The sequence below is a fragment of the Cyanistes caeruleus genome, chromosome 26 (genome assembly GCF_971803275.1).
Source record: "Cyanistes caeruleus chromosome 26, bCyaCae1.hap1.1, whole genome shotgun sequence".
Classification (NCBI taxonomy): domain Eukaryota; kingdom Metazoa; phylum Chordata; class Aves; order Passeriformes; family Paridae; genus Cyanistes; species Cyanistes caeruleus.
This window is the reverse complement of record NC_141726.1, coordinates 3,968,119-3,984,999: the sequence shown is the minus strand read 5'-3', so window position 1 is coordinate 3,984,999 and position 16,881 is coordinate 3,968,119. Positions and strand designations below refer to the sequence as shown.

At 57.9% G+C, this 16,881-nt stretch overlaps 1 protein-coding gene across 2 annotated transcripts; it reads left to right on the top strand.

Annotated features, from left to right (window-relative positions):
• The first annotated feature begins 454 nt into the window (after positions 1–454).
• COL9A2 (collagen type IX alpha 2 chain) lies at positions 455–16,146 on the top strand. 2 transcript variants are annotated; one of them, XM_086863857.1, is made up of 32 exons: positions 455–605; positions 2,744–2,818; positions 4,552–4,587; positions 4,679–4,741; positions 5,657–5,710; positions 6,136–6,171; positions 6,324–6,347; positions 6,493–6,546; positions 6,778–6,831; positions 6,999–7,046; positions 7,145–7,201; positions 7,949–8,002; positions 8,415–8,468; positions 9,056–9,109; positions 9,264–9,317; positions 9,395–9,448; positions 9,601–9,654; positions 9,812–9,865; positions 10,044–10,097; positions 10,335–10,379; positions 10,492–10,545; positions 10,802–10,855; positions 10,930–10,983; positions 12,055–12,126; positions 12,207–12,242; positions 12,398–12,442; positions 12,582–12,614; positions 13,050–13,196; positions 13,609–13,663; positions 14,019–14,207; positions 14,331–14,408; positions 15,404–16,146. In XM_086863857.1, exons 1-32 carry the CDS (start codon positions 525–527, stop codon positions 15,607–15,609), a joined length of 2,082 nt encoding a protein of 693 aa, XP_086719983.1. In that variant the 5' UTR covers positions 455–524; the 3' UTR covers positions 15,610–16,146. The 2 variants fall into 2 exon arrangements, with proteins under 2 accessions (XP_086719983.1, XP_086719984.1); XM_086863858.1 differs by lacking the exons at positions 14,331–14,408; positions 15,404–16,146 and having other exon boundaries at positions 14,024–14,202.
• The last annotated feature ends 735 nt before the right edge of the window (positions 16,147–16,881 follow it).

The following is a 16,881-nucleotide window of genomic DNA, read 5'->3' as shown; positions in this document are numbered from 1 at the left end:
CGTGCCAAATTCTGTCCCCATCGTGCCAAATCTTGTCCCATTTGTGCCAGATCCCGTCCCCATCGTGCCAAATCCTGTCCCCGTCGTGCCAAATCCTGTCCCCATCGTGACAAATTCTGTCCCCATGGTGCCAAATCCCGTCCCCATCGTGCCAAATTCTGTCCCCATGGTGCCAAATCCCGTCCCCATCGTGCCAAATTCTGTCCCCATGGTGCCAAATCCTGTCCCCATCGTGCCAAATTCTGTCCCCACCGTGCCAAATCCTGTCCCCGTCGCGCCAGATCCCGTCCCCATCCACCCCGCAATAACCGCGGGCTCACCTGAGAGGGGCGGGGACCTGCCCTCATCCCTCTGTTCCATATTAATGAGCCTCCTCCCGCCTCCCCCTCCTCCTCCTCCTCCTCCTCCTCCTCCTCCTCCTCCTCCTCCCCCTCCTCCCCCCCCCCGCCCAGGGTCCCGGAGCGCTGCGAGTCGGGGCCGCCGGCGCTCGGTGCCAGCCGCGCTCGGTGCCAGCCGCGCTCGCCATGGCCCGTGTCACCCGTGTCACCCTCGTGTCGCAGCTCTGGCTCCTGCTCCAAGCCTCCTGCCTCTGCCTGGCCCAGCTCGTAAGTGCCGGGCGCGATCCCGCTCCGCTCCGGGCAGGAATGGGGATGGAGAGGGGATGGAGAGGGGATGGAGAGGGGATGGAGAGGGGATGGAGAGGGGATGGAGAGGGGATGGAGAGCGGATGGGGATAGAGAGGGGACATTCCCCATCTCCGCTGCCTCGCAGTGCTGAACGCTTTGGGTTTATTCCCCGCTTTTCCCTCGCTTTTCCCGGGAATGTTCCCCTGGGAGGGTGGGAACAGCCGCAGCCCAGGCCCGCCCGACACCGTGCGGGAAGTGCGGGATGGGAAATTGGGGAATTGTTGGCTAAACAAGTTTAGTTTGATTTCCCCCTGGAGCAGCAGAGGGGGGGCTGTGTCTTTCCCTCTGGATTTTCTGGGAAATTTGCTCCTGCTTTCCTGGGATGTGCTGCAGATCGGGGCTGCGCAGGGCTGGGGGATCCCGGACCCTCCCGGGGCTGTCCCAGGGCTCCGGGGGCGCTGCCGAGGGGTCCCCGTGGACCCTCCAAACTCACCCAGGGGCAGGAGAAAATGGATCTGGAAAAAGGGAATGTGAGCTCTGGAGCGGGGTAGGCACCAGGATTCCACCTGGAAAAACTCTCCTTGCCTTGCAACTGCAAGAAAACAACAAAACCAACAGATTTTAGAGGTTCGGGGAATTTTTTCCATGTGGCTCCTGAGCTGCCTGTTGGAAACTGGGGGACAGCTCCTTCCTAAACCCCCCCCGGGGTCCCCATGGGCTTGTGGGGGCAGCGGAGCGGAGCAAGGGGGATGTGGGAATTTCGGGAACAAGGAACCCTTTGGAATTCATTCCTTGGGCAGGACAAAGGTGCCATTCAGGCGTCATCCCAGCGATGGGGACTCGCTCCCTCCCGAGCGCAGGGATCGATCCAAGGTGGAGCCAGGGCTCTCCTGTTGTGTCCATGAACCAGAAGCACTTCTCATCTCTACAGATTTACATTTATTCCTATATTTATTCCTTATATTTATATTTCTTTTTGAAATGAATGCAGCCTGGGAGGCTGGAGGAGCCACAGGAGTGCAGCCCAGCCACCGTCTGCTTCCCATTTCCAGGAACACCAGGGCTCCAGTCTCCAGGACTGGAATCTCTTCCCCCTGAACTCCCTGTTAGGATAACAGAGGTTTCTTTGCCGAGTCCTGTGCAAACCTCAAAGCCAGGACTGGGCTCCGGGAGCTTCTCTGAATGGAGCTTTTGTCTGGAGCCTGGGAGCGGAGCCAGCCTGGCCCAGGGAGAGCTCACACAGAGGTGTTGGGGGTCTCCACCTTATCCTGGGCATTTGGGCACCTAAATCCTGCCAGTGCTTCCAGAAATCCCACTCTGAGCTAAAAGGGGTCTTTGGAAGTGCTGCTCTCACCCCATGGACACCCTGCTCTGTTGGGGCAGGAAAAGGTGTCACTAAAGGACACAAACTGATTCACGGGAACACTCTCGGTGTCAGAACAAAAAAAACATGACTTTTTTCTCTGACTCCAGTATTTATAGATTCTCAACAATGACCAGGGATTGGATAATTAAGTTACCACCTTCCCAAGCACACTGGCCATGCAAAACGTCCATCCAAAGACGTTTCTTAGAAGGAATGTGATAAACAACTCATGTTTATAGGGCTCTCATGGGAAAGCAACTGAAACTATGAAAACATTATCAGAAGGTTTAATTTTCAGGAAAAGGGGGTGACAGAAATGGGGTAGAAATGCTTGGAGATCCTGCTCCAGCCAGGCAAAGAGGGAAAAAACCAAAACCAGGGAAAAAGGGAGCAGAGATGGGGTAAAATTGTCATCCCATGGATATCCCACTCCACCAGGGCAGGAGATCCAGGGAAAGAGGAAAGAGGGATAAAAACACTGCCATCACCCCATGGAGACCCTGCTCTGTTCCCTGTGGACACCACAGCAGGAGATGGGAGAAATGGGATAGAAACTGGGCAGGGAATAAGGAGCTGGAGGTGCCAGAGTGAGGAAATGTCCTGGATTTGCCCATCCACGCAGAGCTCCGACCCCTCGGCGTGTTCTCCATCCCAGCTCCCTGGAATTCCCGCTGCATTCCAGAGGCTCCCTGTGCTCCCCACACATCCTGGGGTCCATCCTGACGTGGATCCCATCCCTTTCTCCCCACAGCGAGGGCCTCCAGGAGAGCCCGGCCCACGGGGGCCCCCCGGTCCCTCAGGAGTGCCGGGAGCCGATGGCATCGACGTGAGTGCCGGGGAAGCTGTGCGGGCTGTGGGGAGGGAGGGGACACAAAAGGGACATTGTGAGTGGCACGGGCGCTCCGTGCTGCTCCCACTCCTGATTTAGGGCAGATGGAGCAGCCCCAGCTCTGCTGCTGGCAGCAAACTGAGGCTGCACCCCAAATCCTGCTCCATCCACAGCTCGGGAATCGGGGCCTGAGTTGATTTTTGGGGAATGCAGGGCAGGGAGGTTGGAATGCACTGGAGGATGCTCGGAGGGGTTGGGGCAGGGACCACCCCAGAGATAGCCAGTGAAGGGGGCATGTGTGAGACAGTGACAATCCCAGTGGGGTTCCTGCAGAGGGATTGTGGCTCTGGATGTTCCACAGGTTGTGGAATGGGGGCCCAATGAGGCAGCAGAAATTTCCCCAGGATGTGGTGTTATTTGGTGTTATTTATACCCAGAGCAGCCACAGCGCTTTGGAAACCACATCAAACCCCATCACAGCCCTCACAAAATGCCAGCCCTTCACAAACCCCAGGAAAACCCTCTCAAAACCCTCCAAAAAACACCCCAAAAATCCCAGCACGGCCCTAACAAAACCCTAGAACAACCTCCACCAATTCCCCCACACAAAACCCCAAGAAAACCCACACAAAACCCCAATAAAACCCTCACAAAACCCCAATAAAGCCCTCAAAAAACCCTAATAAAACCCTCACAAAACCCCAATAAAGCCCTCACAAAACCCCAATAAAACCCTCACAAAACCCCAATAAAGCCCTCACAAAACCACAATAAAGCCCTCACAAAACCCCAATAAAGCCCTCACAAAACCCCAATAAAACCCTCACAAAACCCCAATAAAGCCCTCACAAAACCCCAATAAAACCCTCACAAAACCCCAATTCCCCCTCAAAAAACCCCAATAAAGCCCTCACAAAACCCCAATAAAACCCTCACAAAACCCCAATAAAGCCCTCACAAAACCCTCACAAAACCCCAATTCCCCCTCACAAAACCCCACTAAAGCCCTCACAAAACCCCAATAAAGCCCTCACAAAACCCCAATAAAGCCCTCACAAAACCCCAATTCCCCCTCACAAAATCCCAATAAAGCCCTCACAAAACCCTCACAAAACCCCAATTCCCCCTCACAAAACCCCACTAAAGCCCTCACAAAACCCCAATAAAGCCCTCACAAAACCCCAATAAAGCCCTCACAAAACCACAATAAAGCCCTCACAAAACCCCAATTCCCCCTCACAAAACCCGAATAAAGCCCTCACAAAACCCCAATTCCCCCTCACAAAACCTGAATAAAGCCCTCACAAAACCCCAATTCCCCCTCACAAAACCCCAATAAAGCCCTCACAAAACCCCAATAAAGCCCTCACAAAACCCCACTAAAGCCCTCACAAAACCCCAATAAAGCCCTCACAAAACCCCGATTCCCCCTCACAAAACCCCAATAAAGCCCTCACAAAACCCCAATAAAGCCCTCACAAAACCCCAATTCCCCCTCACAAAACCCCAATAAAGCCCTCACAAAACCCCAATAAAGCCCTCACAAAACCCCAATAAAGCCCTCATAAAAGCCCAGCCCAGCCCACTCTCCCCAACGCTGCCCCATCCTGCCCTGCCTGTGGGATCCAGCACCTCCCTCCTGTCTTAGGAGTGGGACAGGGATCCCAAAACCCCCAGGATGGGCTCTGTGGGGTGAGCGATCGCTGTTCCACCTTCTCCCCTTTTCCCAGGGTGACAAAGGTCCCGCCGGAGCCCCGGGATCCCCGGTGAGTACCCAGCCCTCCCTCAGCTTCCCGCTGACCCCGCTCCTTCCAGAGGGGCTCATTCCAACCCAGTCCCATCTTTTCTCTTTTCCAGGGTGTCAAGGGCGAGCCTGGAGCCCCTGGGCCGGATGGACCTCCAGGGAAGCCGGGCATTGATGTGAGAACTGACCCCATCCCCTGGTGGTGTCCCTGCCCGCGGGATCCCAGCAAACTCCTCCTGTCCTCGGTGTCTGGGGGACACCACATGAAAACGTGCCCAAATCCCCTTCTGCAGGAGCTGAAACTACCTTGGGAATCCCAAACGAGCTCAGGAAGAGCTTCTCCCACCTTTTTTTCCACCTTTGGGATCCCAGCAGAGCTCAGGAAGAGCTTCTGTCACCCCTTCCCACCCTGGGAATCCCAGAAGAGCTTCTGTCACCCCCTTCCCAACTTGGGAATTCCAGAAGAGCTTCTGCCACCCCTTCCCACCCTGGGAACTCCAAAAGAGCTTCTGTCACCCCTTCCCACCCTGGGAACTCCAAAAGAGCTTCTGCCACCCCTTCCCACCCTGGGAATCCCAGAAGAGCTTGGGAATTGCTTCTTCCACTCCTGCCCACCTTTGGGATCCCAGCAGAGCTCCTCTTGTTTTCCCCCAGTATAAATCTGAAGCAATTCCTAGTCCCCCGCTGTCCCCACTTCCTTGGCACCCAGGAGGTGGCACTGGTGACTTTGCCACTGTCCCCTCCGGGGCACAGCCTGGCAGAAGTGGTGGCAGGAAGGGGACGGAGCTGCCACCTTACCCTGCCTGTCCCCAGGTCCCCTGGGTGGGGTCCCAGGGGTGTGTGGTGGGAGCCTGGGGAGGTTTGGGTGGGCTCCTGCCCCATCCCAGGGGTAAAACCAGGATCAGGGATGGGTGGAGCTTCCCACGAGTACCTGCCAGGCTGGACGTGCCCAGGGTGTGAGGGTCCTTGCAGGGCACCCCCGTGCCGTGGAATTCTGCCCTCGGCTCCCCCTGATGGATTCAACCCAGCAAAAATTCCTGGCTGGAGAGCAGGAGGAATGGGAATGACTCCCTGCATCTCTTCCCTTGCAGGGCCTGACGGGAGCGAAAGGGGAGCCAGGACCTATCGGCAGGCCAGGAGTTAAAGTGAGTGAGGGGCCGCCCCAACTCCCACATTCCCAAATTCCCACATTCCCAAATTTCCCACCTTCCCAAGATCCCATATTCCAAATTTCCCACCTTCCCAGAATCCCACATTCCCAATTTCCCACCTTCCCAAGCTCCCAGATTCCCAATTTCCCACCTTCCCAAGCTCCCAGATTCCAAATTTCCCACATTCCCAGGATCCCACATTCCCAATTTCCCCACATTCCCAGGCTCCCACCTTTCCAGGCTCCCCCCTCCCCTCCCAGGCCCAGCCTAGGATCATCTCCATCCCTCTGGAAGGGATCCATGGACACAGCATCCATGGCTGACAGAGTTTTTGGCCCTGAGGCTGCATCCAGGGAGGGGGAATTGCCAGGACAGGTCCTCCTTTTCCAGCTCCTGACTCTGCTCTTGTGTCCTGGCAGGGCCAGCCTGGACTCCCAGGGCCACCAGGGCTCCCTGTGAGTATCTGCTGCTCCCATGGGTGGGGTGGGGACCCTCCAAGTTCTCCCTGCCCCATCCTTAGTGCCGGGGTGGGAATCGCCCTCCTTGGGGCAGGAATTCTGATGGATTTGGGGAATTTAAACCAATTGAAGCTTGCTTTTTTTTGCAGGGTCCTTCACTGCCAGGACCCCCTGTAAGTGCCACGCTGGGGCTGGGATGGGTGGCCTGGGATCCTGCTTGGAATTGTGCAGGAGGAGCTCAAACCTCAGCACCCCCAGAGGGGAGGGATCAGGATGGGACCTCCCTCATTCCATGGATTTCTCTCCCTTCTCCCTAAGGGGCTTCCAGGCCAGGTTGGACTTCCTGGAGAGATCGGGGTGCTGGGACCCAAGGTGAGGAGTCAGGAGGGGGCATGGACAAACCTCCCCTCCTCCTACCAGGAGCTGCTTCTGTGCCCTTCAGGGCTCCTGGGATAGTCAGGGATGATCCTGGAACGTGGGAATGGAGGTTCCCCTGCTGCCATCACCCCGGGGGTGTCTCCATTCCTGCTGGGACACACCGGCTCTTTGGCTCTCCACCTCCCTTCCCATCCCAAATTCTCCTTTCCTGGCCTTCTTTCCCAGGGTGATCCCGGACCCGACGGCCCCAGAGGTCCCCCAGGCCCTCCAGGGAAACCTGTGAGTATCTCCCAGCTACCTCCAGGAGGGACAACCTTCCCCAGGCTCACCCCAGGGACTGGAGCTGGAATTCAGGCTCTGGCTCTCGCCTCCCACCCCATCCCTTGCTCCCTGCTCCATCCTGGTGTAAAACCAACCACGGAATTCACAGGTTTCCTTCCCTGCAGGGCCTCCCGGGACACCTCCAAGGCCTGGAAGGCAGCGCTGATTTCCTGGTGAGAGCTGCCATGACCTTGTCTCCTGCTGTGACCAGGGTGTGTCCAGACTTTTCTCAGTCATTCCCAACTCATCCTTGTCCTTCATCTTCTCCCAGTGCCCCACCAGCTGCCCCCCAGGTCCCAAGGGCCCCCAGGGACTGCAGGGACTGAAGGTAAGGAAGTCCTGGAGCTGCCGTGGGGGGGAAAAATGGGAATTGTCACTTCCAGGATGTTGTGGAGTGAAGGATCCTTCTCTGGGATCTCTGGAGCACCAGGACAGGGAGGCCTGGAGGAAAAGGTGCTGTGGGAATGGTCCCTGAGGGTCCCCAGCCCCTTCCTGGGGGTGGCACCCTGTGCCAAAGCCCCAGCCCCAGCTCAGGATGTCACCTGTGGGATTCTGAGCCCCCCCAATGTCACCTGTGGGATTCTGAGCTCCCCTCCCCCAATGTCACCTGTGGGATTTTGAGTCTCCCCCAATGTCACCTGTGGGATTCTGAGCTCCCCTCCCCCAATGTCACCTGTGGGATTTTGAGTCTCCCCCAATGTCACCTGTGGGATTCTGAGCACCCCCAATGTCACCTGTGGGATTTTGAGTCCCCCCCAATGTCACCTGTGGGATTCTGAGCCCCCCCAATGTCACCTGTGGGATTCTGAGCTCCCCCAATGTCACCTGTGGGATTCTGAGCTCCCCTCCCCCAATGTCACCTGTGGGATTCTGAGCCCCCCCAATGTCACCTGTGGGATTCTGAGCCCCCTCCAATGTCACCTGTGGGATTCTGAGCCCCCCCAATGTCACCTGTGGGCACGCCAGGGTGGGATGTGGTGGCAGGATGGCTCTGTGGGACGTGGCCACCAGGATGGTGCCAGCACCCTGTGGCTTTGCCGGGGTTTTCCTCATGGATTTCCTCTCCTCCCCTCAGGGACACAGAGGCCGCCCCGGGGCCCTCGGAGAGCCCGGCAAGCAGGGAGAGCCGGTGAGTGTTCCAGCAGGATCTCAGCTGGACCCCAGCCAGATCCCACCAGGATCCCAGCAGGATCTCAGCTGGATCCCAGCAGGATCCCAGCAGGATCTCACCAGGATCCCAGCAGGATCTCAGCTGGATCCCAGCAGGATCCCAGCCACATCCCAGCCAGATCCCAGTAGGATCCAGGTGTGGCTGTCCCTGTGGGGCTGGACCCAGGGAAGGAGTTTTGGGAAGGGAAAGGAAGAAAGGAGTAAAGAGGGAGATGGGAAACGAGGGAATGGGAGACCACGGTGACCTTCCCATGGTGGCCTCCTGGGCAGGGCACCCTGTCCGCTGCTGGGTGCCAGGTGGGGGCTGTGGTTTCCCCAGGGTGTTTTGTCCCTCCTCTTCCCCCAACATTTCCTTTTCTCTCCATTCCCAGGGCCCCAAGGGGGACGTTGGTGCTTCTGGAGAACAAGGAGTCCCAGGCCCTCCGGTAAATCCTGTATTCCTTTTTTCCCCTGTCCCCCAAGTGCTGCAGGAACTGGGAGTGGGCTCTTTGTCCTTGTCCCCAACACCAGGGAGGGGACACTGGCATGTCCCTGCTCCCAGCACTGGGACTGAAGAAAAGCCTTCATCCCATCCCTCTCCCACCATGGATGCCACCACCTCTTCCTCTGAAGAGCTCCACGGGCACCTGGGTTGTTCCCAGGGATAATTTGGGATAAATCCCTGCTGTACACTGAGTCCTCCTTGCCTTGAGGAATGGAATTCTTGGAGCACTTTGAAGATGAAAAGCAATTACTGGGCTAAGCCCTCCACACCAGGAAGGGGCAAAACCACTTTGAAGCCAAGAGCTCTGGCACAGGGAAGTGGCTCCAGTTTGGGCCCGCTGGAGTTATGGAATTGACAGCTGGAAAAGCACCTGGTGGGGGGCTCTGGAATTAGGAGGGACTGGAATTCCTCGTGTTTGGCAAAACTGGTGGATTCCCAGTGTCGGGTTTTGCTGTAATTGCTGCTTCCCCCTGGGCTGCTTGGGGGGTTTATTTCCAGCTAAACTGGCTGTGGTTTCCTTCCTTGCAGGGACCTCAGGGCCTCAGGGGTTACCCTGGCATGGCAGGACCCAAGGGAGAGACGGTGAGTGCAGGTGGCATCCCCCGGCTCCAGGATCGAGATCCCATGGAAATCATCCCCTGCGGCATCCTTCCCATGCTGGGCCATCTCAAGGATGCTCCCTGTGGAGCAAGGACGGATTGGGATGGGAGCTGACCTTTCCATGCTCTCTTTCCAGGGTCCTGCTGGGTACAAGGGTATGGTCGGCAGCATCGGAGCAGCGGGGCGGCCGGTGGGTGCCCCCTCACCCCTGGGTGCTCTGGGATCCCACTTTCCCCTGCTCAATCCTTGCTTTCCTCTCTCCTCCAGGGCAGGGAAGGCCCCAAGGGACCACCTGGGGACCCTGGTGACAAGGGAGAGCTGGTAGGTGTCCCCCCAATCCAGTGCCACTGTCCCCTTTTCCCCAGCCTGGCACCGTTCCCACATGGAAAGCGATTGGGGTGCCCTCGAGGGGCATCTCCATCTCCCAGCTCTGTCCCCAGCAGGACACTGACACTTGTCCCCTCCTGCTCTAGGGTGGCCGTGGCATCAGGGGACCCCAGGGTGACACCGGCCCCAAGGGCGAGAATGTGAGTTCAGCTGGTGGCACCTGTGCCATCACATGTCCTTGTCCCCTCCAGCACAGACCTGGAATGTTCTTTTCACTTCCCACGTTTTTTTTTGTCCCCACCGGGAGCCTCTGGGTCCCTTTGAGGTGTCACATGAGTGACTCTTCCCCCCTTCCAGGGCCTCCCTGGCATCGATGGCAAGGACGGCACCCCAGGTATCCCTGGAGTGAAGGTGAGAGCTGCAGGTGCTCGCCCAGGGAATGCCCCTGCTGGGAATGGCAAAGGGAATAACGTCCCTTGGCATGGCAGCTCCTGGCCACAGGGTCAGGGGCAGTGTCCCCCCTTGGGCAGAGTCCCTTGCCCACCTGTGGGCACCCCATTCCCGGTGACACCCCCTCTCCCCCTCGCAGGGTGGCACAGGACAGGCCGGACGCCCGGGAACGCCGGGACACCGGGGACAAGCTGTGAGTGCAGGACCCCCCAGCCTGTCCCCTGAGGGGTGACACCCCTCTGCCAGGGGTGCCAGCACCCTGCAGGGACACCGAGCTGTGCCCAGGGGTGACACCCCTCTGCCAGGGGTGCCAGCACCCCGCAGGGACACCGAGCTGTGCCCAGGGGTGACACCCCTCTGCCAGGGGTGCCAGCACCCTGCAGGGACACCGAGCTGTGCCCAGGGGTTGATCCCAGCTTTATTTCCTTAGGGATTGCCGGGCCAGCCGGGAAGCAAAGGTGGCCCAGGTGACAAGGTGGGTGATGGCTCTGAGCACCCACCCCGAGGCTCCTGTCCCCTCCTTTGTTTGTTTTGTTCCCGCTGTCCCCTCGCTGTCCCCGCTGACCCTCCTCTGTCTCCTGTCCCAGGGTGAAGCTGGTCCTCGGGGCCACCCCGGTGTCACCGGTGCCCCAGGGCAGCTCGTAAGTACCGAGATGTCCCCGTGTCCCTCCCGGGCACAGCCTCGGGGTTGATCTCTCTCTTTTTTCTCCCCGGTTCCTGGAAGCTCAAAGCGCTTTATTCTCACCCTGCTCCTCCTGGGAATCCCCTGGGATCGCTGCTCCTGTCACCACCCCGCGGTGGCGACAAGGACAGGGCCGCCCGTTCCTTGGGGAAGGCCAAGGAGCAGGGGACACCGGTGAACCCCATCTTTTGTGGGGATTTTCTCTCCCATTTTAGGGCGAGCCCGGACCTCGGGGTGAGCAGGGCCCGCAGGGTGTCCCCGGGCTGAAGGTGAGCTGGGGACACACCACGGGGATGTGGCCATGCCAGGCGGGGCTGGCCCTGACCCCGCTCCTTTCCCGCAGGGTGACAGGGGTGAGCGTGGCCTCGTGGGGCCCCCCGGCGAGCAGGGCAGAGTGGTGAGTTGTCCCCAGAGCTGGTGAGTTGTCCCCAGAGCTGGGATGGGACACTGGACATGCTCTGAGCTGTCCCCAAAGCCAGGCTGGGACACTGGACATGCTCTGAGCTGTCCACAAAGCCAGGCTGGGACACTGGACATGCTCTGAGCTGTCCACAAAGCCAGGCTGGGACACTGGACATGCTCTGAGCTGTCCACAAAGCCAGGCTGGGACACTGGACATGCTCTGAGCTGTCCACAAAGCCAGGCTGGGACACTGGACATGCTCTGAGCTGTCCACAAAGCCAGGCTGGGACACTGGACATGCTCTGAGCTGTCCCTAAATCTAGTGAGTTGTCCCCAAAGCTGGACTGGGACATGGGGAATAATCTGAATTGTCCCCAGAGCCACTCTGGGACGTGTGGGATGCTCTGAGCTGTCCCTAAATCTGGTGAGTTGTCCCCAAAGCTGGACTGGGACACAGGACATGCTCTGAGCTGTTCCCAAAGCTGGACTGGGACACAGGGAATAATCTGAATTGTCCCCAAAGCCACTCTGGGATGCTCTGAGCTGTCTCCAAAGCCAGGCTGGGACACGGGGGATGCTCAGCCCCAGGCTGGGGAATGCCCAGCCTGGATCAGTGGGACACAGCCAGACCTCCCCCTTTGATCCCGGGGTCAATCCCATGCTTGTCATGCTGCTGAGGTATTAGGGAATAGCTCAGGGATTAATGGGACCACGCTGGGTTTGCAGCCCCAGCTGGGTCTGGAATTTCCTCCCATCCCAGGAGAGTGGGGAGGCTGCCCAGTCAATCTCCAGAGCTTTCCTGCACTGGAAAAACAGCCAAAAAAAAGGTTTTTGGTGCTTTTCCTGGGGACAGGAATCCATCCCTGGAAGGTCACTGCTCTTGGCACGTTTTCTCCATAGCTTTGTGCCTTGTCCCCCCTCAGAGCTGGGACTTAGGGGAGGTTGGGATGTTGGGATCAGCCGAAGGATGGGGAGCTGCCCTCAGTGCCTTGGGGAGAATTCCCTGATGGGTAAAATCCTTTCCATTGTCTCCTCACTCATTTTCCCATATTCCTTGGATTTCCAGGGGCCGAAGGGCGAGCAGGGCCCACCGGGCATCCCAGGACCCCAAGGCTTGCCAGGAGTCAAAGGAGACAAGGTGACAGCTCCAGGGACAGCAGGAGGATTCTTGGGGATGCTGCTCTGTGCTGAGCTGATCCCGTTTTTCCCTTTTCCCAGGGCTCTCCAGGGAAAACCGGCCCCAAAGGCAGCATTGTGAGTACATCCCAGGGCTTTAACAGAGCTGGGTTTAACACTGGCTCCAGGAACCTTCTCCATGAATTCTCCATGAATTCCCAGAGGGTTTCCAGAGCTGCAGAGGGTGGGGGTGACTTTGGGAATGTTCCCATCTCTCCTTGCCTTTCCTTTAGGGAGATCCGGGTGTCCACGGCCTGGCAGGGCTCAAGGGAGAGAAGGTGGGTGCATTCAAATGATTCCTGGGAATGTTGGGGGATCCCTTCCCATGCTGGGGGATCCCACCTGGCCTTAAATCCCGGCTCCATCCCTAAATTCCTGCTGTGTCCTCATTGCCTTTCCCGTGTCCTCTGTCCCCAGGGGGAATCAGGAGAGCCAGGACCCAAGGGACAGGTGAGTGAGGGGGGGGTTTGGCACCAAGGGGGCCCCACAACTTGAGAGGATTTGTGGGATCCTCAGCCAGAGTGGATCCTCCTGGCTGAGGTGCTGGTGATCCATGGAGCTGCTGGGTGATGAGGGAATGTTTTCCCCTGGAGATGGGGGCCAGTGAGCACAATCAGCCCTGGGTTTGGGCTCAGCTCCTCTTCGGGGTTAAACTGTGAATTGAGGCTCAGCCTAGGGGCTCTACCCTGGGTTCAGGCTCAGCCCCATGTGGGATCCAGCCCTGGGTTCAGGCTCAGCCCCATGTGGGATCCAGCCCTGGATTCAGGCTCAGCCCCATGTGGGATCCAGCCCTGCCTGTGTTTTTTGGGAGATTTTGGGCTCTCGGGGTGCAGCCCTGGGACAGGCTGAGCCCCTCATGCCCCTGTTCCTCCATCCCTCCTCCAGCAAGGCATCCAGGGAGACCTCGGCTTTCCGGGCCCTTCGGGGGATGCCGGAGCACCGGGAATTCGGGGTTATCCCGGCCCGCCCGGCCCGCGGGGGCTCGTGGGGGAGCGCGGGGTGCCGGGAATGCCGGGGCCGCGGGGCACAGCCGTGAGTATCCCGATCCCACATCCCTCCTCACCCTCCTGGTGCCCTCAGCTGCCCCAGCTCTGCAGGAATGTCCTCTCCTTCCCACCCAATCCCTCTGGGAATCAGGAGCTGGGAGGGGTTGGGATCCTGCCTTCCTGGGGAGGAATTCTATCTTTCCAGCTGTGTATGGCATCCATAAACCGTCCCTATATAAAGCAGCCAGCAGCAGGGGTTTGCAGTGTTGGGATTTTTCCCTAAAAAACCATTTTGGACTCAAATGCCATGAGCGGGATGCACGGAACGAGCTGAGCATGGAGCACTTGCACTGGGGCAGAATGGGGAAGAGCAGGGTGGGAAGGTGACCTGGGATTGGGATTTGGGTTGGGAATGGCTTTGGGAGGGGACAGAAGGAGCGAAATTCCCTTCCTGGCAGGGCCGGGATGCTGGGGACCAGCACATCGTGGATGTGGTGCTGAAGATGCTGCAAGGTGAGGGCTGAGCGGGGCCATCACATCCCATGGACCCATCCCATGGATCCATCCCATGGATCCATCCCATGGATCCATCCCATGGATCCCATCCCATGGATCCCATCCCATCCCATCCCATCCCATCCCATCCCATCCCATCCCATCCCATGGATCCCATCCCATCCCATGGATCCCATCCCATAGATCCCATCCCATCCCATAGATCCCATCCCATGGATCCCATCCCATCCCATGGATCCCATCCCATCCCATAGATCCCATCCCATAGATCCCATCCCATGGATCCCATGCCATGGATCCATGCCATGGATCCATGCCATGGATCCCAGCCTGGCCCCTCTCTGCCCCACAGAGCAGCTGGCAGAGGTGGCTGTGAGTGCCAAGAGAGCTGCCCTGGGTGGGGTCGGGGCCATGGGACCCCCTGGCCCCCCCGGGCCCCCAGGGCCGCCTGGTGAGCAGGGTCCCCACGGCCCCATGGGACCCCGAGGTGTCCCTGGAATCCTGGGAGCTGCAGGGCAGATCGGGAATGTCGGACCCAAAGGTGGGTGCAGGTGGCAGGTGCCAGGTACAAACCCTCCTGGGGGTGACACTGCCACACTTGTCCCCATCCTCCTCTCCCAGCTGGGCTTTCCACGGATTCCTTCCCTCCTTTTTGTACCCACAGGGAAGAGAGGAGAGAAGGGCGAGCGGGGAGAAGTTGGCCGTGGCCACCCAGGAATGCCAGGTCCTCCAGGGATCCCAGGTGAGCCCAGGTGTCCCCAGCACGGCCAGGTGACCTTGGGCACCTTGGGGTGATGAGCCCAGGGGTGCCCGGGGACCTTCGGCTCCATCCCACAAAACCTGCCCAGCTCCATCCTGCCAGCCTGCTCAGATTTATCCCACAAAGCCTACGTAGGCTCATCCCTCAAAACCTGCATGGGTTCATCCCACAAAACCTGCATGGTTCATCCCACAAAAACTGCCCCAGTTAATCCCACAAAAACTGCCCCAGTTCATCCCATAAATCAACCCAAAAAACTGCCCCAGTTCATCCCACAAAAACTGCCCCAGTTCATCCCACAAAAACTGCCCCAGTTCATCCCACAAAACCTGCCTGGGTTCATCCCACAAAAAATGCCCCAGTTCATCCCATAAATCAACCCAAAAACTGCCCCAGTTCATCCCACAAAACCTGCCTGGGTTCATCCCACAAAAACTGCCCCAGTTCATCCCACAAAAACTGCCCCAGTTCATCCCACAAAACCTGCCTGGGTTCATTCCACAAAACTGCCCAGGGTCATCCCATAAATCAACCCAAAACCTGCCCAGGATCCTCCCACAAAAGCTGCCCATAAAACCAGCACAAGATCATCCCACAAAACCTGAACTGTCTCATCCCACAAAACCTCAGCTTCATCCCACAAAACCTCAGCTTCATCCCACAAAACCTGAACAGTCTCATCCCACAAAACCTCAGCTTCATCCCACAAAACCTCAGCTTCATCCCACAGAACTTGCCCAGGTTCATCCTGTAAATTTTCCCAGATTCATCCCACAAGATCTGCCTGGGCCTCATCCCACCAAGCTCCTACCAGGATCACCCTTCCCTTCCTTCTTCCTCATCTCTGCCACCTTTTCCTGCTCTCTGGAATTGCTCTTCCCTCACCCCTCCCATTCCCAAACCCCAATCCCTATTTCCCTAGGCTCAGCATCCCAACAGCCGCATTCCCCTCTCTGAAGATGCCGTTCCCATTCCAGGTCTCCCGGGCGTTCCGGGCCATGCTGTGGATGGCAAAGCAGGGGAGCGGGGCCTGCCGGGCTCCCCGGGCGAGGCTGGCAGGCCGGGATTGCCGGGCCCCCCGGGATTCCCGGGATTTTGCGAGCCGGCCGCGTGCCTGGGAGCCTCGGCCTACGCGGCCGCTCGCCTCACAGAGCCAGGGAGCGTGAAGGGCCCCCTGTACTGAGGAATTCACCGTGGAAAATCCGTTCCCAAAGTTACCACAACACTGCAATTCCATGAGGAGCAGCTTCCATGATTTCCCAGTTCTTGGGAATGCCGGAGTGAGGGCGGCCACAGGGAGAACACAGCCATAGGAAGGAAATTTTGGGGTGGGAACACGTTGCCAGCACAGTTTGGGAATAAAGGGTGGCCTCAAATCCTGGTTCCATCCATGGGGTTCCAAACCTGCTCCCTGTGCACTTTTCCCCCCAAAAAATAAATTGGAATAAATTTTATAAACCCCTCTCCCTGTGATGTTTGAAGGAACCCATGGAAATTCCTTTTTTATCCTTTCCTTTCTTGATCTTTCTTTTTTTAATTGGAATTTTTAAAGCCCCCTGCTAAAATCGTGGTTTGATTATTTAAGAGAATTCCCAGCTCCAACTTGGTCACTCCCATACTGGTGTAAAATAGGGATAAAAATAAGAATATTTTATAATTGTGATGAGGAAAACACCAACTTTTGGAAAAAATGGACAATAAAACCAAGCTGGATTCTTAATGAATGGAATGATGTGTGGATTTCTCTGGATCAAAGCAAGGCCATGGGGGGGTGCAGACTTTTGAGGGTTGAAGTTGCTTCATCCCATAAGGAAGCAGCTTGGATGCCATTCCAGAGAGATTGAAACCCAAGAGTGGGGATGGAAAACATCCAACCCAGTCCCAAATCCTTGTTGGAAGAGGGGAAGGAACAGCTTGGCTGAGCCTCCCTTTCCGGGGAGATTCATCCCGATCCTTTTCCCTGGAATTCCCGTTGAATTCCTGAGGAATTCCCGTTGTCCCTCCCTCCGGGGAATCCTGCTCCAGCTGTGCCGCACATCTGGGGCACACCCCAGCCCTTCCTGCCTCTTTTGCCCAGGAGAGGGAGCTGCCAGCCTGTGGAATTCGCTTTTCCAGCCTGGGATATTCCCGATAAACGCGGTTTTCCTTCTGGAAAGCCCCCGGGACTGGGCTGAGCTCGCACCTTTGACCTCTTCCCACTTTTAGGATGGACACAGAAGCTCTGGAAGGGGCTGGGAGAAGGGAACGAGGGCTGGAAGGGGCCGGGAGCTGAATTTTGGTCCTGGAGCAGGGAACAGCCACTTCCAGGTGGGACTGAGGGCTGGAAGGGAAAAGTCACTTCCCAGGACAGCTCGGCTGGACCTGTGGGGCATCCTGAGCATCCAGGAGGATCCAGGAACCCTCGGGCCTCCTCAGTCCTGCCCTCAGCACAGCCCAGGCAGGGATGGGATGAGCT